We start from the raw sequence: 24,518 nt of genomic DNA, 5'->3' as shown, positions 1-24,518 counted from the left end.
GCACAAATATGTCTCCCTATTCATTCCAAGTAGCAAGTGCATTTTCTGGAAGTACCATGCTTGAATCCAGCATGGTGGGTCATAATGGTGGACGGGAGAAGATTGAGGAGAGAGGTCCTGGGGACCCTCCCACCCCCCCGGAGCTGGCTCTCTCTACAGGAAATGTATCTGGTTCCATAGAATGCCTTCCAAACTCCCAGATAGATTTTTAAATCAACTTTATTGAAGTATAAGGTCGGTAGAATAAACTGCATCTGTTTAAAGTGTACAGTTTGAGGAGTTCTGGCAGGGGTACACACCTGTGGAACTCCCTGCTCAATCAAACTACAGAACGTTTCCATTCCATTTCCATTCCTGCCCACCCCCCACCCAGAGATTTCTCCTGCTCCTTTTCTCCACCCCGGCTCCCAGGCAGGCACTATGCATCCACTCTGAGATATAGTTGAAATATTTTTTTTCTGTATTCAGTTTGAGTTCTGGCATGCCCTGGACAGTGATGGAGAAAGTCTATTTGTTTTTTAAAATGTACACATGTACACGTAGTCACCAGAAACCACTCTTGTGGCTTCAGCCATGCAACAAACAAATAAATTCACCCCAAAGCAGTTTTGAATCAACGGAACCCATCTCTCTGTCTCCTGGGTAGAAGCTGGAGAAACTGCATTTTTCATTTAGCAATGGTTTTCTACCCTCACTAGGCCTGATTTTAAAGTGATAAGAAAGACCCTTAATATGAAAGCCATTGCAAGCCATGTTTTTATTGACAATCCGATAGATTTTGCTGTGTTCCAGAGTTATTCCACAATTATTTGGCTGGTTTTTGTTTATTTGGCTATAACCTGCATATTTGAGTTTTCCCTCAAGGCTGTTAAATGTGGGTTAATAGTTTTACATGCCTCTTAGATCATTTCTAATAGAAAATTCCTTTTTCTCCTAAATGAGAATTAACTGTATTTGAGCTCAGAGGGTTTTCTCCTAATGCATTAGGGTTGTGGATAATGACATTTATTTCTCATGGGCCCAGCAGCCAAATCTAGAATAATCCCATTCAATTCAAAAGACATTTATAGAGCTTTTGCTCTTTGCGAGATACTTTTCTTGGTCCTTATGCTATATAACAATGGGTAGGATGCTGCGGTACTAAAACAACAATGACAAAAATCTGTAACAGGGAAAAGACATATTAATATTACACAAGTATGTAAGCTGAAATAGATCACATGGTGGGGTGGCTTTGTGGAACGAAGCGAGATGGGGTAGGGGTAGGGTGGGGCTGTAATTTATTCAGGGAAGACTGTTGGCTCTTTTTGAGAAACTTCAAGTCATCTGTCAGACTAAGCCGAGAATCAAAGAGTTAAAACAAAAGGTGAGTTGGGGACCTATAGTAGAAGATCATGGTTACAAGTTTATTCATAAATCCGTGGGCATTGGGAGCCATTGAAGGTTGAGGCAGGGAACGATAGAATTTGAACGTGCAGGATTGGGAAGGCCAGATGGAAATTGTGAAGGGATGGAAGGAGGAGGACCAGTTACAAGCCTACTGCAGCAGTTCAGTTCCCAGAAGAGTCTTAGCTGGGATGTTAGGAGGAAATATAGGAGAAATTGGCCCTTCTTATCTGTGCTTCTGAATCTGCAGATTGAACCAATGGAGAATCATGTAGTACATATTTCTTGAAAAAAATCCACATTCTTGAAAAATGTGTAAGTGGACCTGCCTAGTTCAAACCTGTGTTGTTCAAGGGTCACCTGTATAAACAAGAGAATTGATGTTCACATAAAGACTTATACAGGACTGTTCATAACAGCATAATTTATAATAACCCCAAAGTGGAAACAGTCCAAACATCCATCCCCTGGTGAATGGACACACAGGATGGTCCAGAGGAGATGGGACTCTTCCATGCCTTGAAGGGAGGCACCAGAGAACATGGATCCATGGTTGTCCCAAAGACGGGAGAGGAGGTGACTGGGGGCTGGAAGAATGAAAGGAGACATTGTGGAATGGAGAGAACTGCGTTGAGCTCTAGGAGAGTTGAAGCCAGAAAGTTCCAGAAGGAGCCCAGTAACTAACATTTCCAGGCAGGGAAACAGCTGAAGCAAAGCCCTGGAGGCAGGAAAGCAAGTTGGACATGCAGAGGATGGCGGCCGGAAGTCCTTACGGAAGGAGCACTTCTAGATGGGCTCTCAATCCAGGACTGGGGAAAGTGGGGGACCTGGTGGATGTCAGGTCTCAACACTCACCACCTTTCCCCTGACCCTGGCCCCTTGGCCAGGCCAGCAGAGCCCACGCATGTGGCCTCCTTGTACAGGTTCCCAGTGTGAGAAACCACCTTCCCCCAGAAAAGAAATCCCGCAGGGCCCTCCTCACCTGCCTTACCCACCTGACGTCTGCCTGGCTGGGGGCTGGATATGTGGCCTTTTGCAGGTCCCGGAAGTCTGGATCTTACTGTTTTCATGTCCTAAAAGACCTCAGAAAGGAGAGCTTCTAACTCCCAGTGGCATTTAGCTTCACTCTTTTTAAACATCTGGGTCACAGATATGCTTAGTTAATTAATGTTCTTAGCGCTGCTCACGTGCCTGCTGGGTAGTAGATTGATTCATAATTTCAATAAGCAGCTGTGTATATCTTTCCCCTGAACATAAAGGCAGCTTGCTGTCATTCATCACTTTGCATTTGATGAATTTAAACACATTCAGAGAGACGTTGTTGGAGGAGGGATGGGGCAGGGCTTCTGAATTTTGTTTTACCATTTTGCCTCTAACAGTTATTCTGATTTGGAACTAATTTGGGTTTAAGACACATGTTAACCACATCTCTCTCTCAAGGGCATTTAATAAACTCCTGTCACCTGTTCCTGAGGGGATCAGGCAGGCTCCCTTTGGGGATCAGAACAGAGGGTTTCTGAGCAGCTTTCACCAGAAGAGAGAGCCCCTGCGGAGCATCTTATCCCCTGATGAGGCACTTGTGTCCCAGGGCAGAGCTACTTTTCTGCTCCATTCCTGGCCAGAAATGCCCAGGCTCTCAGGAACCCAGGATCATCTGAGAGGAGGTCCCTCTGCTGCTCAGCTGCTGGGCCAAGGCTGCCAACCATCGAGTCTCTGGGGACCCAAGGATAAAAGCCAGGACCCGGCCAGGTGACCAGATGTCTTCATGCCTGTTTCCTCTTCTTCGAAATGGGAAGGGTAATAGCACCTACCTCACAGGTTATTGTAGAAATTACATTATTTCTTCTCTGTACCATGCTTAGAAATGGGGCAGAGTATACCTCCAATACATGCTGGCTGGTAATATTATTCTGTAATGGATTAGGCATCCGTTGTATATTAATAATGATCATCACTCCTGCTCCAGCCGCCTCACAGGATCATGAGAACGGACATGAAGATTGTGCGTGCCTCTCGCCAACCTGCCCTGGAATCATCTCAGTGGGAATACAGCCCCATTCTTGTATTCCCAGTGCCTGTTCCCAGCCTGGGCACATAGAGGACTCTTCAAAACATGTTTGTGGAGTTTAAAGCAATAGCTGTGGCTGCATTTTGTAAATGAAGATGCTCATCACATCTGTAATGTGCTCATTCACAAACATGTTCGGAGCCCTTGGTCTGTGATTGTCTCCTAGGAAGAATGAAATAAATTGGACACGATCCCTGCCCCAAAGGAGTGTGAAAGACAGGTGAATGTATTTGTTCAAAAGTTGGAATACAGGGTTTTAAACAACATGGGCAGTCAGGAGAGGCCAAGGCACCAAACTAGTATGGACTCACAACTATTTGTGAGAAGGATTGTCAGGCAATATCATCTGTGTATCAGATAGCTATTGCTGCGTAACAACTACCCCAAAACTTAATGGCATAAAACAATATGCATTTATTTATTATTGCTTACAAGTCTGTGGGTCATCTGGATGGTTCTGTGATCTGGACCAGGCTCAGATGATTTGGGTTGGACTCATTCATGCCTCTCCCATCAGCCAGCAGCTCGGCTGAGGGCTGCCTGATCTACAATGACCTCATCCACTTGTCTGGTGGTTGACTGGCTGGTTGTTCGGACCACGTGGCTATCATCCTTTAGCAGGCCATCCTGGACTTACTGCCATGGTGGCAGTAGGGTTCCAGGAGGGTGGAAATATGCAAGGTGTATACCAGCAACAGACGCATCCCCCTTTCTGCTACATTCTGTTGGCCAAAGCAAGTCACAAAGCCAACCAATATTCAAGGATGAGGAAACAGATTCCACTTCCTAATAGAAATTGCAGCAAAGTCATATGGCCCAGGGTGCATAGAAAGATGTGGCCGTTTGGGGAATCTACCCAATGCTCCCTAGCATTTGTTGCAGTACATGGAGCACAGAGCAAGTACCAGGACGGGGTTGTGCATTTAGGGTGTTTCTGCCTTTTCATCATTAGAAATAACATTGCAATAAATACCCTGTACCTAAACTTTTTTCTTCCAGTTTTATTGATATAACTGACATACAGCACTGTGTAAGTTTAAGGTGTACAGCATAATGATCTGACTTCCATACATCATGAAATGATCATCACAGTAAGTTTAGTGAACATGCATCATCTCTCCTGGATACAAAATTAAACAGAAAGAAATTTTTTTTCTTGTGATGAGAACTCTTAGGATTTACTGTCTTAACTTTCATATATAACATACACCAGTGTTAATTATATTTATCATGCTGTACATTCCATCCCTAGTACTTATTTATACTATAAGTGGAAGTTTTTACCTTTTAACTGCCCTCATCCAATTCCCCCTCCTCCCCACCCCTCTACATAAACTTTTGTTCACAGTTCTAATTATTTTCTTGGGATAGATTTTTGGTTTTTTTTTTTTTCTTTTCTTTGGCCGCACCTCATGGCTTACGAAGGGATCTTAGTTCCTCGACCAGGGACTGAACCTGCACCCTCGGCAGTGAAAGTGCGGAGTCCTAACCACAGGACCACCAGGGAATTCCCAAGATTTTTTAAAGTAGATTTGTTGGGTCAAAGGAGAGAAACATTTTAAAAGCACACTGTTTATATTTTGAAATTCCTTTTTGAAAGGTTGTAGTAATTTACCCTCCCTCCAGCCCATCTTAGACTCACCTTGACAAAATACAAATAATCTCTTTTTTTAAAACGTGGTGTCTCATTGTTTTGATTTTTGATTTATTTTAATACCTAGGAGGTTGAATGCTTTTTCATATGCCTGTTTCTTCTTCAGTGAACTGACTCTTTGGGCCCTTTTGCAGCAGGGTAGATTTAATTAACCCCTGTTTACAAATGAGGAGGAAACGGACGATCAGAGAGGTTAATTGACTTGTTCAAGGTGGCCCAGCCAGCTGGAAGCAGAGCCAAGCTTTAGAAATCAGATGTCCCGCTTTTTCACTTATTCCTGCTCCCCGCGTTGTTGAACAGAAGGCCAGACTCCTGAAACATTGACCGAGGACGTGCTTAGAAGGAAATCAGGGAGTGGCCCAGGGAATCTGTATCCAGGCTTAGCAAGCCGCGGGCTTCCTGGACGGGGTGCCCCAGTGTGTTGGGTGTGTGTGTGGATGTGTGACAGTCCTGTGAAGGTGGCCGGGACTGCAGCATGGACAAAGTCCTGGGTGACCCATGTGTCCCTCGTGGTCTCACCGCTACCTTCCGTGGCCCTGCCGCTCTGCTCTCTCCCCAGCTGGCCCGCTACACCAAGGAGGGCTTCCTGCACCTGGGAGCCCTGGGGACCACCACGCTCCTCCCTGACACCCGCTGCCTGGTGGACAACTCCAGGAGTCGTCTGCCCCAGCTCCTGGACTGTGACAAGGTCAAGGGCAGCCTGTACAAGCGCTGGAACTTCATCCAGGTAAGTGCTCCGCGGACAGGCCTGGCGGCCCAGAGCACGTGAGGATGCTGCGAACTCCCCTGGGAAGGGCGGCCAGCAAAGTGCAACCCAAGGTCTCCCAGCTTAAGGCTAGGCACGTGGACTCCTGCGCGTGTTCAGGTGGGATCCCTGGGGCCTTTCCCTGTGAGACAGCCTTCAGGATCCCTGCGGCAGCGCTAGGCCGGGCTGGGCTCTGACACATCTCGAGAGGGAGTTCAGGGTGATTTCTCTGGAATCTTCTAAATGCCAGAGGGATGGAGAAAGTCAGATTGAGACTATCCCGGGCAGTCCCCCATCCTGACACCATCCCCTCCCAATGCTTTCACCTGGTTCAGCCACTCAGACTTGGTGAAGCTTATTTATTTTCTGACTTTAGGGTTCCCAGAGAAGGCCCAAAGGCCCCACGATCCCTACCCCCTGTGCACAGAATTTTGGTGGGATTGTTCCCCAAGAGGGGCCATGTGCCGGGCACTACGGTGGTTACGTCTCTCTCTCTCTCCCTCCCTACCCCTCTCCCTGTCTCTGTATCTCTGTCTCTCCCTGTCTCTTTGTATCTATCTCTCTCTGTTTCTATCTCTCTGTTTCTCTCTGTCTCTCTCATTCTCTATATCTTTGTCTGTCTCTGTCTATCTCTCTGTCTGTCTCTCCATCCTTGCCTCTGTCTCTCTCTGTTTCTTTGTCCCTATCTCTCTCTCTGTTTGTCTGTCTCTCTGTTTCTGTCTCTGTCTTTCTGTCTCCATCTCTCTGTCTCCTCTGTCTGTCTCTTCTCCCTCTCACCCCCACGTGCTCCCAGAATGGCGCCGTCATGAACAAGGGCACAGGGCGCTGCCTGGAGGTGGAGAGCCGAGGCCTGGCTGGCATCGACCTCATCCTCCGCAGCTGCACGGGGCAGAGGTGGACGATTAAGAACTTCATCAAGTAGTGGGAGGAGCTGGGGCCCTCGGAGCCTGGCCCCCGGGGCAGGGTCTGCGTCCTCTGGACCAGCCACGCTGGGAGAGAAACAGCAAGCAGTCGGCAGGTGCTCAGTGGGCCTCCCGGGGCTTCCCCAGGGCAGCCCGGGGCCCAGATGGAGACACTGCCTCTCCATCAGGCATCCAGCTGCCTGAGGCTCATGCCCCCTGGCAGAGCTCCCTGACCCTTCTCTGGGAGCACGGGAGCCGTGTATCCTGCAGCCTGGATGTGGACCTGGTACCGAGGAGTGACACGTCACATCTCCTGCTCGTCTTCCCATCCACTTGCAGGACTGGGGCTGGCAGGGGCCCCTCCTTTTTCCCATCTCTCGTAGCAGCAGCAGCAGCTTCTGAATTCCACCCGAGCCCTCAACAGCGTGGAGGGGGGTGGTGCTGGGCCACAGCCTAGCTCCCCCTCCTCTGCGGAGGCAGTGAGGCCCTGAGACTCCGTGTCCCCCGGGTTGCTTCTGCCCAGATGCCTGTTCACAGCCCAAGATCGCCACCCCCCAAACCTTTCCAGCGGGTGGCCTTGGACTCTTCTGGACCCCACCCCCGAGATGACCTGGAGGGAGCTGACGCTTCCACGGTCACCTGGGCACTAGGATCCTATGTGCCGGGACCAGCTCTTCCACCCGTGTCGTCAGCAGGGAGCCAGAGAGCACGTGGGGTGGTCTCAGCTGTGAGGGCCCCCCCAGGCTGGAGCCGGGCCCATTCTGCTCTGCCTGCCCAGGGGCCGGGGAACCCGGCCTCACAGTGGCTACCGCAGCAAGTAGCCACCATCTGGAGCTTAAGGACTGACGTCAGCACAGCACAGGGGGCCGGGACCCTGGAGGACGCTCTCGTGTCTCCCCGTGCTCTGCCAGCTGGCAGGGAAGAAGGCAGTCGAGTCCCCTCTGAAGAGTAATAACTTTTTGCTGATTGCCCTCTGGTTAGGGTGCACTTATAGATCAGAGTTAATATATGGACGAGTGTGCATGCGTATGAGGGTGTGTGCCTGGGGGGGCGAGTGCGTGGCGCGTGTGTCTGGGCGTGTGCGTCTGAGTGCACGGTAGAGCAGACGTAGAGGTGTGGCCTTGGACTTGTCGCATTACTGCCGGCCCAGACCAGGTCAAGGATGCTGAGAAGCTTGCGGGGGGCGGGCTGGCCAGGAGGACGTGGCTGGGCGGCTGGCGCCCCAGATGGAAGGCCGCCCTCCTGCCGGTTCCCGTCTGTCTCCCTCATGCCGTCCGGCCAAGCCCTGCCCAGAACCAAAGCCCGTACCTGCCCAGTGTGGGGTTCACAGTGTCTCATTTGGTGGCATCTTACTGGTGATCATCTCCCCCTTTGTGAAATAAATACATATGAGCACTTCCCAGCTCAGCCTTGTTTGCTTTTTGATTCTTCCAGAGCCCGGGCCAGGAGGCACTTCTGGGACGTGGCAAGGGCTTCTGGTTTATTAAAGGCAGAGCGCGTTCACTTCGTGGGGTGGGGACACGGCCAGCCTGCCCTTGCTCTCGCCTCCCCCCAAAGCAGGACAGAACTTGACGTTGGACACCTGCTTGCTAACCCCCTGCTGATCCCAGATTAGAAGGGTCAGGTAGGTGCAGAAAGCTGTGACGGAGAGGAGGGCCGTGGGCGACCTGGTCGAGTGTCCTGGTCCGCCCCTTTCTGCTGCCGGCAGCCACTCCCATCTCTCGAGACCAGAGAGCCCGTTGTGGAAGCAGCTGCCCCTTTTATTCATGAAGAAGCGAAATCCAAAAAGACGGCAGGCCTTCTGCCCTGGAAGTGAGCCTGGAAGGAAATGGGCTGAAGTCCCCTGGGCATGGACAGCCCCACGTCTCTTCCCTCCCAGGAAGCCAAGAAGGTCCGGCTTGTTCAGTGTAACCCAACCCACAGACATGCGTGTCAGCTGCCGTTTGGGGGGACTCTTTGAGAATCGGGGTCCATGAGCACACATGGAAAATTCTGCTGTTTGGTGAGGAGGAGTTCATCAACTTAAATATCAGATCCTCGGGGTAATTATTAAGCCAAAAGAGCCAAGGGTCTGCCGGTCCCCCGCGGGGACAAGGGGGCTTTGGGTAGTATTCCAAGTCAGTGCTTTGAGGAGCAGTCCTGCCCAGACTGAGCCATTCTCCTCCTGTGTGCATCTGAAGGTAGAAGCTCAAAGAAGGCAAATATTCCATTTTACCGTTAGCTGAGGCTTTGAGCCCAAATCCCCCTGAGGTACTCAGTGGGCCCCTGTGGGATCCTTCATCCTCCGGGAAATGGGCCGAAATGGCCTCGGACCAGAGAAGCCGCAAGACCTGCTCTGTGTTCCGCAACATCCAAACTCAACGTCCCCCGACGGAGTTGGAGGCCCACCTTCTGACTTGTTCACTGCGCTTTGGGCTCATTTCTATTCCTAAGGCTGCACCCCTAGCATACGGACAACAGGAAGTGCCCTGGAGTTTTCAAGAGAGAAGTGCTGCTTTTCTTCAGGGCCGCAAGGCAGCAGGCAGGATGTTCGGGTTTGCTTGTTTACATGATGGGGATGGGGGTGCTGGTTTAGGGCCACGGGGGGCTCTCAGCCCCCCGGCACAGCACGTGTGCTGCAAATCCTGGCTCTGGCCCTTGCTTCCAGCATCCAGGAAGCCTGGGCTGTGTGTCCACATCAGCACCGGTTCCTCCCAAAGGCCAGAGCCTGAGGCCAGCGTCTGCGTCAGCATCCTCACTGCCCCACAGCATCCCAGGGGACCTGAAGGCTTGGGGGCGGCAGGCCAGCGGCCAAAGCAGAGAAGAGGAATTAACTGTAGCCAGAGAGGGAGGCGAGAAAAGACAAGTAGGGCCCTGGGGGAGCCTAGGGTCTCAGTGCTTTAGGGGAATCTGGAAGTTCCAGAGACCCATACCTCTGCATAGCTCAGGCAGCAGGCTCCAAGCATGGGGCTTGAGTTCTGACAACCTTTGTGCATCTCCCTCCGTCCATGCAGTCCCGTCACGTAGATCTCCCCACTCTCCTGTCTGGTGGCCATTTCCTTCTCTTTCATTTTTTCCCCCTCAATTCATATGGCAAAAAAAAAAAAAAAAATCACAGATGGTATTCCTGATCCACGTCCAAGCCATCGAAGCTGACGCCTTTGAATGTGTTATTTCTCAGATGTGTTCTTTATACTGATTCTGGGGGCTACAGAAGAAGAAACCGGAAGGACAGAGGAAGGTCGGTTTGGGCCAGAAAGCATCATCGTAAGCCACTACTCCAAACCCTTTGACTTGGGTTCCTGAAGCCATGTTTCTTTCATCTGATATTTTTTCCGCTATTCTCAGAAAGTATCCCTGTTTCACAAAGGGCAGAAGTCAGGCCTGGGCAGAGCCGGTGACCCGCACACCACTGGGCTGTCCGGTGATCGGTTGTCCCTGATTTGTATGCAATCTCTCCTCCTTCCACTTTGCTTTCAAGGGCTGCTCTGAGAAGAGCTGAGTGTCCGCAGCCCAGGGATGGACCGGGGAGGAGCTCGGAGCCTGCACAAGGAACCAGGTGGTCCACGAAGTCTGGAAACTGCCAAGGGGCCAGAAGCGGGTTCCCAAGCCCCACTCATTGCCAGCACGCCAGCCTCTTGTCTTGATTTGAGCTCCAGATGTGCAGTTGGGCTGGCAGATCACCAGCTCCTAATCAGCTGCCCCTTCCTCTCGCCCGAAGCACAGATCCCTGGGTCTCTCGGCTACTCTGCTTTCTCCCTTAGGCAAGTTTCCAAGACCCACATATAGGGACAGCTGGTGGGCCCCAAACTCCAGAGGTTTACTTCAGTCCAGTTCAACAAATATATTTGGACACCTATTCTGTGGTTTGCTTTTTTTTTTTTTTTAATTTACTTATATCTTTCTTATTTAAAAAAAAATTTATTTATTTATTTATTTATTTTTATTTATGGCTGTGTTGGGTCTTTGTTTCTGTGCGAGGGCTTTTCTCTAGTTGCAGCGAGTGGGGGCCACTCTTCATCGCGGTGCGTGGGCCTCTCACTATCGTGGCCTCTCTTGTTGCGGAGCACAGGCTCCAGACGCGCAGGCTCAGTAGTTGTGGCTCACGGGCCTAGTTGCTCCGCGGCATGTGGGATCTTCCCAGACTAGGGCTCGAACTCGTGTCCCCTGCATGGGCAGGCAGACTCTCAACCACTGCGCCACCAGGGAAGCCCTGTGGTTTGCTTTCTAAGACTTCCTGGAAGGAAGGAAGGGAGAGATGGAGAGAAGGAGGGAGGGAGGAAGGAAGGAAGGAAAGAAGGGAGGGAGGGAGAGAAGGGGAGGGAGGGAAGGAGGGAGCAAAAGAAGAAGGAGCTAAAACATATTGAGCAATTGCAAGGCACCATGAGGAATGATGAGTATCATGGTATTTACCCTTTAAAGCTTATATTTGAAAGAAGAAAACAGACACAATATATTGGGCCTCCCCACCCCTGGAGCCGGGGCAGTCATGAGATGGGGGTCTATGCCTATCGGTATAAATGGGGTTCTTGACGTGTTAGCAGATTCCAGTGTTCTTTCCCCAAAGAGGCTCCAGCCGATGGGTAGCTCTTGCAAGTGTGGCTCCCAGCTTAACTTCTTCTGCTGCTTATTGATGTGGGCCCCCAACGCTGTCCAAACACAAAAAGCCAAGCTGAGGAAGTGAGAAAGCCAATCAGGCGTCACTAATGCTGCTGCTGGTTCCGGGACCCTGGAGACTGTCAGGCTCGCCAGTGATCATCACCCTTAATAAACGGTCGGGAGTTCCTGTTACTCCAGGGTCAAAACACCATCTAATCCGCTCTCCCACTGGATGCCCATCCACCAGTCTACTATCGGCTTGATAAACTCTAGAGACAGCTGGTTCTAGGGCAGAAACCTCTTTCTGACAGTGAACCAAACAAGGTCTGAATATCAGTAACTTCTTCCCACTGTCCGGCCCTCTGGAACTCTGAAAACAAGATTAACTGCCTGTTGAAATCTGCCTTGCACCTTAAGTCAGGGCCCCTCCTTGAAGCTTTAATGCTGCTGGTTGTAACTGAGAGAGAAACAACCTATGTTCCCTTGACGACACCTTTCTCATGGACAGAATTCATCTTTGCCACCTGGTGAAATGGTTCACTGTCTTGGCTAGGCTGCCACGATCCATTTGCCACAGACTAGGGTGCTCTGTGGTACCCCCTTATCCACGGGGATACGTTCCCAGACCCCTAGTGGATGCCTGAAACTACAATAGCACCAAGCTCTATATATACTATGTTTTTCCTATACATACATAGCTATGATAAAGTGTAATTCATAAATTAGGCACAGTAAGAGATTAACAACAATAATGATAACATAGAACAATATACTGTAATAAAAGTTGTGTGAATGTGGTCTCTCTCTCTCTCTCTCTCTCAGTATTTCTTATTGTACAAATTTAATGCCCTTTCCATCTTAACTAAGCACTTGTCACACACTGTGGCCATAACTTTTGCTGTTTGAGGTGCGGCAGCAAATCTAGCTCGGATTTCTTTTTCTTTCTTCACAGTTTCAGAGATAGAAGATTCGTTCTCACCGCAGATCTTAGTAACCTCAATATACGATTTTTTTTCTTTCCTTATTAAGTGGAGAATTTTCACCTTTTGCCTAAAGGAAACACTTCATGGCACAGCCAAATTGGTCAGAGTGAGGCTGAGGGGTTCTTGGTGAACTTCATCAATTTCAGCTGGACTAATCTTTTCACCAAATATGTAGTTCATGGGTAGCTAACATTATGAACCCTCCCTCAGCCCCGGGAGTCTGGGCTTGCATCCAGTGTGAGATCCAACTTTGAACAGCAGGAAAAGCAGAGCTTTCAGTGGTCACATCCAACAGGCACTGGGCGAGGTTTGAGCCTCAGCAACTTCAGATGCTGAAATTTCTACAGAGGCCTGGGGCACCGTCCTTGGTTAGTTAAAAGGCAGGTTTATGATCCAGCCACGCAGATAACAAACAAGAATGTACAGGCTGCCATATATACAATGGAATATTACTCAGCCATGAAAAGGAACAAAATTGGGTCATTTGTAGAGACGTGGATGGACCTAGAGTCTGTCATACAGAGTGAAGTAAGTCAGAAAGAGAAAAACAAACATCATATATTAACGCATACATGTGGAATCTAGAAAAATGGTACAGATGAACCTATTTGCAGGGCAGGAACAGAGACTCAGATGTAGAGAACGGACATGTGGACACAGTGGGGGAAGCGGGGTGGGATGAATTGGGAAATTGGAATTGACATATGGGAGGGAGGTCCAAGAGGGAGGGGATATATGTATATATATAGCTGATTCACTTAGCTGTACAGCAGAAACTAACACAAAGTTGTAAAGCAACTATACGCACCCCTCAAAAAAAAAAAAAAAAACAGAATGTACAGGCTGCTCTGCTTAAAACTTTCCCCAGACTCTTTTGCCCTTGAAAACACACAAAGAAGAACGAAAGTTCCCCGGCCTGGCCCAAGTCACCAAACCAAGTTTCTGGTGCCCAAATTCATGTCTCCGAATTTCTCTGCATCATTCCAAGTCCCGACCTCTCTAATTCAGTATTCCAGATACTTGAGTAAATGTTTGCCTGGACATTTGCTCCTATGACCAAAGCTTAGAAAATGAAGATTATTTCACTGCACAGTTGCAGAGTGCCTCCGAGACCCCCTTGGACATGCATCCCACCACTCTGCTATTTATACCCACTTCTTAGATGTTCTTTGAAGCGTGTCCCCCACCTACTGCCAACGCGGAAATCAGAGGAAAGTTCTGGTTCCCATGTGCACTGAGAATGCATTTCCTTTCCACTGTTTTAGAATTCAGAGTCCCTTTGTCCCCAGAAGCCCAACCCTAACCCACCACGAATTTGTCCAAATTAGTGAGGTTCTAAGTCTGTCTTGGGATTGTTTCTAGAATTCTTTTTGAAGGTGGAATTGCTGCTCTGGCTCCTGGGGAGAACATGTGTTTCTTTCTGGAGCATTTCCATGAGGTTCTGGTCAGTAACCAGCACGGCGCTAGGCTCGAAGCAGTCAGGGAACAGGGGAAATCGGCTCTCTGCAGGAGCCCGGGGCAGAAGAGGCCAGAAACTCCTGCCTCCCATCCACCCCGTGCTCAGGTGGTCCACAGCCTGACCCTGACCTTGACCCTGACCCTGATGGAGAGCCTCTGCTCTCCTGGGCTCTCCCAGCGCACGTGACAGTCTCCCAGAGGTGTCATATTAGACAGAGTCCAGCTCTTGACAGCTGTGAGATAAACATGCTTGATGACAGCTCAGTGGGAGAAAGCTGCCATCTCTGTGGAGGAAATACTCTGTGCATTGGGTCGTTGCAGTGGGAAATTTGTTGTTGTTCTTCGGTTTTGTTTTTGGTCTTAAGTTTTTGGGTTTTGAGTTATCTGCTGTTTAAAGACCTTTCTTACCCCAAAAGAACTATCCAGAAGGGTGAGGAAGTTTCCCACTGGTACCTAGATATTGGCGAAGCTGAGTGCAGGCAAGTGTTTCTCTCAAACACAGGGAGGTTTTGTGTTTTGGTTTTGTTTTGCTATTTTTTTTGTTTTTACTGCTTTCCCTGGATTTCCGTTGTTGGTGGGCCGGTTTCCTTATCAGGCTGGTGCTAACTGCTGATGCGGGTGGTGGGGAGGATTTGCTTGGCAGGACAGGACCAGCCTTGTGCCTGGGAGTGGGGCACAAAAGTGTCATTATCACCATAGTTATAACAACCACCTTTATTTGAGCATGTGCTGTGTGCAGGCCATAGGCAAAGGCTTTTACAAGCACCCTGTCTCTTAATTTTCCCAACGACCTCCCGGCCAGTACTATTATTTTCCCTTTATAGGTGAGCATACCGGGGCTCAGAGAGATCAGAACATGTCGCAATGTCCCAGAGTCTGTAAGGGGCAGGTTTGCGATTCAGACTCACTCAAAAGCACTTGTTCATAATCATTAGGCAACACTACCTGTCCAGCAGCTTTGCTCCAAGCCCTCTGTTCTAACATAAAAGCCTCGGAAGAGACAGGAGGAGGCTGGCTAAGCAGTTACAGGAATATGCCTCGGTTCTCTGCCATGGTGCTTGCATGATAGAGCAGAGAGTCAGCAACTTCATTTCACGTGTCCCCAGGCTCTGGGAGCATCTTGGTCCCTGGGAGGCGGCCGCTGACTCAGAACAGCCAGTGCTGCCTTAGGCTCCGCCTCCTGCCCAGACTTCTGCTTCCCTCTGGTCAGCTTGAAGCGGCAACACATATATACTTTAAGGTGAAAAATGACTGCCCAGGTCTGCCTGAAATGGTTCAAAGAGCCCTCAGCAGGCTAGGAAAATAGTCCGACTCAAACAGGAGCAAAAATTTTGGGGGTAAGTTACAAATGAATTGAAGGTTGATTAGAGAAAAATTAAATAATAGAGGTAAGTAATAACAAGAGGAAAATAACCTCAAGAATCCCACCATCCAACCTAGAGATTATCATACTAAGTGAAGTCAGAAAGAGAAAGACAAATACCATATGATATCGCTTATATGTGGAATGTAAAATAGGACACAAATGAACCTATCTACGAAACAGAAACAGACTCACGGACATAGAGAACAGACTTGTGGTTGCTGGGCGGGGAGAGGGGTGGATTGGGAGTTTGGGATTAACAGATGCAAACTATTACATACAGAAGGGATAAACAACAAGGTCCTACTGTAGAGCACAGGGAACTATATTCAGTATCCTGGGAAACCATAACGGAAAAGAATGTATATATGTGTATAACTGACTCACTTTGCTGTATGGCAGAAATTAACACAACATTGTAAATCATATACTTCAATTAAAAAATAAAAAAACATAAGCATTGTCTTATCCAATCATCTCAGGCACTGGATGCCAGGGTCTGGGAAGTGGCTGTCCATCTGCCCAGGAGACAGCACTGCCACTCTCTTATACTTGGCCGCTATTAGCTGTAACAAAGACACAGTGGCCTGGGGGCATCCTTCAGCAGAGCCATAAAAGTGCAATGATACAGACAGTTTAGTCAATACCATTAATGGCTATTATGGAAAAGCCAGTTGGGATCTGGGTCTGGGGAATCTCTGTTTCTGCTCCTGTAGGCAGTAAGAGGGTGTATCAGAGACTGCCAGTTACCTACCCAATTCCCCTTCTTTGATAAGAGAATCTCAGTATTGCTGTGTGCAGCAAGGTGCCCAGCTAGGAAACCACATTTCCCAGTCTCCCTTGCCGATAGGAAATGTTCTTTAAAGAGGCTCATTCAGCTTGGAGATATACCCTTTGGCCCTTGCCTCCTGCTTTCCCTGCTTCCTGGAACATGGACGTGATGGCTAGAGCTGCAGCAACCATATTATAACTAGAAGGTGACTTTGAGAACAGTGCAGCAAAAAATAATGGTACCCTGGGCTTCTGATGAAGCTATCATACTAACCCTGGGTTGCCTACTTAAAAGTTTCTTTACATGAGAGAAAAATTAAGTGAAAAAATAAATCTCTTACTTATGCCACAGTTTTCTGGGTTTCTTGATGTATGCCGTTGAACCTAATCTTTACTGATTCAGAAACAAAATTTCTGCTGATTCAGGAAACCTGATGCAGGATGGTCTAAAATGTCTGGTGCAATGGTTCAACCCTGAAGGTGAAGATGTAGTCTGGTGTGGAAACTTTCTGGAGCTCATAATTTTGCAGATGAGTTAGTAATAAATCAGCCACTGCAACATACAAAGACCTATTTGTATGCTGCTTTGTATGAAGCAGGCCAAATATTCTCTAGAATCCATGACCTAAATACTACCAAGCTGTAAGAGAGAAGAGACTCCTAGGTCTTGATTGGGCAGCATTAGGACACATGGACCAGGATGAGATGAGAAAGGCAAGAACTTCTCAGTAGGTAAGTCTCTGACAATTTCAGTGTCAGGAAAGAGGATCTGGAGAAGAAGAGACCAGGGCCAGGCTCCCTTTGGCCAGTACATACTGAGGATTTTGGCTGGGTCTATACCACCCAGAGTCATTCTCTCCAAGCTTATAGCCACCATGAATAGATATAGTTCCTAGTCTTTTTTGAACATAGATAGGACTATGTGAATAAGTTTTCCCCAAGAGAGTATGAATGGAGGTTATGCGTGTCTCTTTGGGGTTGAGCTTTCATGGAAGTGGGATTGCCTTCACCCTTCTTCCTTTTCCTTTCTGGGCTGAATGCAGACAACTGTGGGATCTTAGGGGACAGTGGGGCCTTAAGGTGGGAGGAATCTCAGGCCCTGAATGATTGCATGAAAGAGACCCTCTCGTTGACCTCATTGACTTCACTGACCAGGATTGTTTCATTGAGCCCTTACATGTTCGGGTCTATTTGTTACCGCACTTTAGCCTACCCTAGCTAATACAAGCTCTTTCATATACCGTGTTAGTTATCTACTGCTGCATAGGAAACGATCCCAAAGCTCAGTCACGTAAGACCATGCATTTATGATCTCACAGTTTCTGTGGGTCAGCTTCTAAAGGCAGTTTAGCTGGGTCCTCTGCTTCAGGGCCTCTCACAGGATGCAGTGAAGATGCTGGCTACTGCTGGAGTAATCTCAAAGCTCAGCTGACGGAAGAGCTCCTTCCAAGATCCACGGTTGTTGGGAGGATTCATTTGGACTGATGGCCTCAGCTCTTTGCTGGCTGATTGGCCGGAGGCCTCAGTTCTTTGCCACGTGGCCCTCTTTATAGAAAGTTCACGACATGGCAGCTTCATCTGAGCAAGCAAGTGAGAGCACCAGAGAGAAAAAGAGCCAGCAATAAGGAAATCACAATCTTGTGTAGCCCAACCTCAGAGGTGAAATCTCATCACTTCTGCCACATTCTGTTTGCTAGAAGCAAGTCACTAGGTCCGGGCCACCCTCAGGGAGGGGATACACAAGGGCCTGGGGGGGGTGTCAAGAAGCAGCAGTCATCAGGAACCATTCAAAAGCTGCCCAACACATATATTTAAGTCTCCCAAGAATCCTGCTTAAATCCGGTATTTACTCTGATTTAGTGAGGCCCATTGAAACAAGGAAACTGAGCCCCAGAGAGGTTCTTTAGCTTGTCCAGGGTTACACAGGTCATCAGTGGTAGAGAGAGAACCAGCTGTGTAGGGCCGGCACCTGTGTTTGTCTTCCCACGCCTCCATCTGGGCTTCAGGTGCATCCTACCCAGCACTGAGGCCGCCCAGAAATAGGAAATAGAAATCACTCACCTAGGAGCCTGAAAAAGAGAGGCTGGTCACCCACCACCATCCCTCTACACAGTCCCTGCTTTCTGAGCTGCAGGGTTGGCTCCCAGCCCCAAAGAGCTGCCTGCAGCCTTAGGAGGGAATCATGAGGGTGTGTGTGTGTGATTGACAGAGGGAGGGAGGGAGACGGAAGGAGAGAGGCAGAAAGAGACATATATAAAGAGAGGAAACAAGCACAGAATGACAGGAAGAAATAAACTGTTAGAAATAGCAACGAGAGAGACATTCAGACAGAAAGGTGACAAAGAGAGAAAAGAAAAAAAAAAAGAGACGTCAGAGAAAGAGCAAGATAAGCAGAGAGTGGGATGGACAGGCAGAGAGAGAAAAAAACAGGGAGTAGAGAGCAGGCTGTCACCTCCGATCTTTCTTTCAAGGCACATCTTTTTAGGAAAGAGAAATGCAGGTGGGCTCTCCTCGCACCTGCATACCCAGCGCCCCCTGGTGGAAATTTGAGTTCCGTTCCTCAATGGCAGGGACCCTGCGTCCCCCATACCTGTTGAAAGGACAGAGAATGGTGGGGTCTGAAAGGACAGCGAATTGTTAAGCCGGCCCAGGTTGCCCGCGGCTCGGTCTGGCCCGGGTGTGTGGAGTGGTTGCCAAGGACGGTGGCGCCGTGTGCCGCGTGGGAGGAGGGGAGTTGGTGGTTGGAGGTGTGAAAAGATGCGGTCGGGGCTCCGTAGATGCACCGCCTCCCGCAGGCGGCTCTGAGCGATGCGGCTGCACCCCCTGCCGGCGCCAGACTGATTTCTGCTGCTCCTTTCCTCTGAAATGAGTGAAAAGAAAACCAGGGAAGGTTGTGCCCCTTGAGTGATTCCCCAGGGGGCGGGGAAGAGGAGCGGGTCAGAGGAGACCAGCACAGTCCGGGACCTTCCCCGTGTGCTCTGACCTCTGGTCTGACAGGTGGTACCAGCCTGGGTTGACCTTGTACCTTCTGGCATTTGAGGGCCTGCCAGGGGGTTTTAACATTTTCCACGCCATGGACCCTTGCGGCAGTCTGTGGAAGCTTACAGACCCCTTCTTAGAATAAAGTTTTAGAAATGTGTAGAATAAAATACATAGGATTACCAAGAAACCCACTTATATAGAAATACACAAATGTTATGATATAGAAATATATATACCATTTTATTAATACATTAAATAAGATGTGATATCTTATCACTGTAACATATAAAGTTGTATGGGTATAGATGATATTGTAAGATTTCTGCAACAACTAATTTGACATGAAACTATCTGTGATTTTTATTGGTGACAAAGGTACAGGTACTCTTCATCAACTGTGGTTTGTTATCTCCTTTCATAATTAAAGGAAATGCTAAATTTCATTTAGAGGTAAAAGAAACCAAGGGCATCATTCTTTTCTCACCCAAGTTCGCAGACTCCCTGAATCCTGCACATGGAGCCCTTAGGAGTCCATGGACCTGAGCTTAGGAAGCTGCAGAGATAGAGTTCTCATCCCAGTCTCATGTTACCAAGGCACCGCCTGATGCCAGACAGGTTTCTTGGAGCCAAAGCTCCCAAGCGAGTTAAAGGCATGCAGCAATTCAATGGATGGACTCCCTCATCACTAATAATAATAGTAACAGTACACACTTTAGGAAAAAAAAATGATGGCCAAAATGTCTTATGTGCCAACACCATGCAGAAGCCTTTATCTCATGCAGTCTGTCCACCCCAAGCTCCATCACCAGCCCAGACAACCCAACAACATCCCAGCAGAATGCTGATTTCCCGGGTCATCACAGCCAGCCTCCAGCCCCAGGTCCCTGAAGGATGCAGGTCAGAAGGGCGTCTCTCAGCCTCTGCAGAGGCTCTCAGCCTAGAATTTATTCTGGTAACTGACTCTCCCCTGTTACTCTTTGCTCCCAGCCTTCTAGGTTCTAAATTCCACTTTGCCGCACGCTGGACCAAAGAGGCTTGCTTATGTCACTTACTTTGATGACTGACTTTCAGCATGTTTCTCTGGTTTGACCTCAGATTGAGCAGTTGTCTCATAGACCCTTTTAAACTATAGATAGGAAACACTTTGGTTCTCCTCTTGGACCCATGGGACGTGGTATAGACTTTCCCATCAGGCTTTCCTGCTGGCAGAGGAAGGTTGTGAGGGTAAGAGATGCTGTTGGCGGCCACCTGTATCCCTCAGGCCTTCCACATTACTGAGCTCCGGCTGACTTCCCAATGCCAGCATCTCTTTGCCTGGGGGCCTCTGACAGCCACCAAACAATGCCTCATACAATTGTGTGTAAATATCCAGCTTCCTCACTCCTTGAGTGGGCAAATTCTGAGAATCTGGGGAAGCCATCCATGCCATTTCCTTGAATCTCCCCCACGGGATTAAACTCCAGTCACCCACAGTGGTAGCTGGCTTTATCGGCTGCCTTCCTGGTTTCCTGCATTTCCCCAAAAAAAACTACCTGCACTTGAATCTTTGTCTCAGTGTCTGTTTCTAAGAGAAACCACGATGAGACAAAGGGCTCCATCCTCATGTGGAGAGCTTGTCCCTGGGGAAAGGAATTGTGTTCTGGGGGCACAATTTGTCCAGAGTCCTTGTGTCTTTGAGGAGAATCACAGCTAACCAGCTCCAGCCTTGGACCCCTGACCCAGGCCCTGAAGTCCCTCTTCAGATACTTCGTCAGGGACCAGGTTCTCTTTGGTGGGGTCTTTCTAAAACTTCCATGTATGGGCTCATCAGCTGAGGACACCAGGGATGTATCTATGGGTCAGCAAGAGGGTCCCCAATACTTAAAGTCTGGGCAAAAGAATCTCCCTCCTCCTCCTCCAAGCCCTCAGAGATATTTCCTAGCTAGGTCCTCCCTGCAAGAGAGCTAGAGAACAACCCTCCATGAGTTCGGGATATTACAAAGCCTAAAAGCAGTTGGCTTTAGGCACTTCAGCTAATGACCTGCCATAATTCTCCCCCAAGGCAAAGCAGTAGTTAACTTTCCAGAAAGTGCAGGGAAGCGGTGGATTATCCAGCGGCACAATGTCCACATCTGTGATCGCTTCCCTCAGACACAACAGATCAATATTTGGGTCACAGAGCAAGGATCCACTCTTGTGGCTACAACCAGAGTCCCAAGGTCACAAGGACTCCAGGGCCCATGAGGGGCCCAGCCAGTTACTCTGTCCACATCTCACAGGAGGACATAGGCAGGAGAACCCTGATCCTCATTAAATTGCTGTTAGGACAGGCGAACAAGCTCGAGAACAGCTCTAAGATGTGGAATCTGAGGCACCAGGGACATCATAGAGTAAACCCCAGGGAGACACTGAAAGATGTTTTGGAAACCCTTCTTGCCTTCAGGGATCCTGCCTGGATGTGAGACCCTCCCTCTTAAAGGTTAAGGAGCAAACACTGCAGCAGTGCCATCTAGTGGACAAGAGAGGAAGTATCACAATTCTCAGAGGAGCCTCTGGGAGCTGAACTCAGGGGCCAGAAAATGCTGACCTAGCCTGCCTTCCTGGTCCTCTTGGCTGGACTAAACTTCAGACAGGGCTCTTCCCGACTCTAGGCCCCTGACCTCCCTTTTCTTGTGCATGCCTCAGGACCACTGCTGACCTCATGGATGGTGTCAGCGAGCAATCCACCTCTGATAACCAGAGGCATCTTAAGGGCACAAGGGTGCCATGCTCTGTGGCCACCTTATCCTGCCTCCAAGCTTATTCTGCACCATCGGTCACTTCACTAATTGCAGGTCCCTACAGTGGTGACTGCAGAGACTTCTGGACTTCCTAGGGGCCCCACCCAGGCCATGGGGAAGAAGCCTCACCTCCCTCGCTGGGCTGGGTGCTATTGCCACAGTGCTCTGGCCACATGTTGGTCCAGGGCACCCTGTGGGTAGTCTGTTTCCCCACGAAATGCCAAAGCCCTATCTTCTTTGGTTTCTTTCCATTTTTCCTCCATCTCCAAATCTCCCCGGCACAACTTTGTAATTGAAAGGGGAAGGGGGCTGCCCTCCCTCCTGGGGAGCAGGACTGCCCTGTACTGGAAGCCACATGAAAGTCTAAATTCAGACCACCCAGCTTTGCTCTTCCTCCGTAAAGCGTGGCTATTGGATCCTAGAAATCCTTTTCTCTGTCAACAAAGCTTACAACTGTGAGCTTCCTATTGACCCAGAAAAGTGTAATCTGAAATACAGAACTAAACGAGGATGCGTTTGTCCCGGGATGCACTAACTTCTCTTTGAAGCAATGACCCCTCTTGTTTAATAGGTGAAGGAGAGACCAGCACAACCAAGAATTAGGGGTTATTGGAAATGAAAATACAGTGGTTTATTATCTAAGAAAATGTGAGCCCTTGTTAAACACAATTTTGCATGTGTGTCCACTTGGGGGGCAAGAAAGAGTTCAAAGTTTTCATTAAATTCACAAAATATCAAATTGCCAAAAAGTTAAGAGCTGCTGTTTTAAGGCTTCTATCTGGCTGGTCCTGAAGGTGTAATTTGCCCCACACGTTAGTAAAGCACGTTATAGTTTCGATTTATAAAAAATAATTAAAATGACCTTCTTGCACATGGGAATCCCCTGGCATCTCTTTGTGGTGCTCAAGGCAATATTATCCCCCCGATTTTATAGGTGAGAAACACACAGCACTAATTTCCTTGTTCTGGTCCAGCAGCTAGTTCCATTGGTCAACTTTAGAGAAGGCATCAGAACCTAGAACATCAGACTGAGAAGGACCTTGGGGAATATCTTGGCCAATCCTTTTTGTTTTCAGAGGAGGAAATGAAGCTCTGTAAGAGAAAGGGGCTTGTCTCTCCACCCTGTCACGGTGAGTGCCCAGATGGAATGGCAGCCTCGTAAATGGATCAGTCCCGGAGACGGAGCACAAAGAAACGGAAGTGCTCCCATCCTGGAAACAGAAGACCTTCTTGCCAGTTTCTGTACCTGGAAACGGTGTTGCCAACTATAATTTGCAAGATCAAGGTTGGATAGAAAACTGAAAATGGGGAGGGAGGATTAAAAATAGCATTAAATACATTTTTTAAAACACAGCTAATAAAAATTCTATAAGGAATCTCTTCTCGAACAAGTCAAATTTCTTGGCATTAAAAACTTTGTCTTGTAGATAATCCTCTTCCTGAACCACTACCTTTAATTGTTCAGTAGATGCCATAAGCATCACTATCTGCTAAGGCAAATTTTCCTACAAGTTTTATATAAGGCAGAGCAAACTCTTTTTGTTCCTTTCTTTTTTTTTTTTTTTAGTATTTGTAACAGTCCCTACTGGTCTGAAAGTTAATGTCTTGTCAATTACACTCTCTCCTCTTTCTCTTCCTTCCTCCCTCCCTCTCTCCCTTCCTTCCTTCCTTCCCTCCTTCCTTCCTCCCTTCCTCCCTTCTTTCCCTCATCTCCTCCTTCCTTTCCTTTTTCCCTACAGGCCACTGCTGAATGTTGTGAACCTGTATGTGGCTTTTCGTAAATGCTTGCAGCGTGTAGGTTCGCGTCCCTCTCTTGGTCTTGCCACCAAGGATCAAGATTATCTCTGGCTTTCTATCCTGTTCCATTGATCTATATTTCCTTTTTTGTGCCAGTACCATACTGTCTTGATTACTGTAGCTTTGTAGTATAGTCTGAAGTCAGGGAGCCTGATTCCTCCAGCTCCGTTTTTCTTTCTCAAGATTGCTTTGGCTATTTGGGGTCTTTTGTGTTTCCATACAAATTGTGAAATCTTTTGTTCTAGTTCTGTGAAAAATGCCATTGGTAGTTTGATAGGGATTGCATTGAATCTGTAGATTGCTTTGGGTAGTATAGTCATTTTCACAATGTTGATTCTTCCAATCCAAGATCATGGTATATCTCTCCATCTGTTTGTATCATGTTTAATTTCTTTCATCAGTGTCTTATAGTTTTCTGCATACAGGTCTTTTGTCTCCTTAGGTAGGTTTATCCCTAGATATTTTAATCTTTTTGCTGCAATGGTAAATGGCAGTGTTTCCTTAATTTCTCTTTCAGATTTTTCGTTGTTAGTGTATAGGAATGCAAGACATTTCTGTCATTAATTTTGTATCCTGCTACTTTACCAAATTCATTGATTAGCTCTAGTAGTTTTCTGGTAACATCTTTAGGATTCTCTATGTATAGTATCATGTCATCTGCAAACAGTGACAATTTTACTTCTTCTTTTCCGATTTGGATTCCTTTTATTTCTTTTTCTTCTTTGATTGCTGTGGCTAAAACTTCCAAAACTATGTTGAATAATCGTGGAGAGAGTGGGCAACCTTGTCTTGTTCCTGATCTTAGAGGGAATGGTTTCAGTTTTTCACCATTGAGAACGATGTTGGCCTTGATAAAGGAGGCAAGAATATACAATGGAGGGCTTCCCTGGTGGCGCAGTGGTTGGGGATCCGCCTGCCAATGCGGGGGACACGGGTTCGAGCCCTGGCCTGGGAGGATCCCACATGCCGCGGAGCGACTGGGCCCGTGAGCCACAACTGCTGAGCCTGCGCGTCTGGAGCTTGTGCTCCGCAACAAGAGGCCGCAATGGTGAGAGGCCCGCACACCGCGATG

The 24,518-nt window shown here is 48.4% G+C and overlaps 1 protein-coding gene across 3 annotated transcripts in view; it reads left to right on the top strand.

Annotated features, from left to right (window-relative positions):
* The window catches only part of GALNT17 (polypeptide N-acetylgalactosaminyltransferase 17), a 472,484-nt gene that overhangs the window by 431,705 nt on the left and 16,261 nt on the right, over positions 1–24,518 (top strand). The window contains exons 10-11 of one of the 3 annotated variants that reach the window (XM_036825178.1): positions 5,668–5,835; positions 22,627–22,957. In XM_036825178.1, the coding sequence (XP_036681073.1) occupies positions 5,668–5,835; positions 22,627–22,668 (210 nt within the window). In that variant the 3' untranslated portion in view covers positions 22,669–22,957. Of the gene's footprint in view, positions 1–5,667; positions 5,836–6,646; positions 8,158–22,626; positions 22,958–24,518 lie in introns of those variants that run through there. The other 2 variants (XM_036825176.1, XM_036825175.1) reach the window with 2 other exon arrangements.

Source organism: Balaenoptera musculus, chromosome 15 (genome assembly GCF_009873245.2).
Source record: "Balaenoptera musculus isolate JJ_BM4_2016_0621 chromosome 15, mBalMus1.pri.v3, whole genome shotgun sequence".
Taxonomy (NCBI): domain Eukaryota; kingdom Metazoa; phylum Chordata; class Mammalia; order Artiodactyla; family Balaenopteridae; genus Balaenoptera; species Balaenoptera musculus.
The sequence above is the reverse complement of the archived record's forward strand: the minus strand, read 5'-3'. Positions and strand labels throughout refer to the sequence as shown.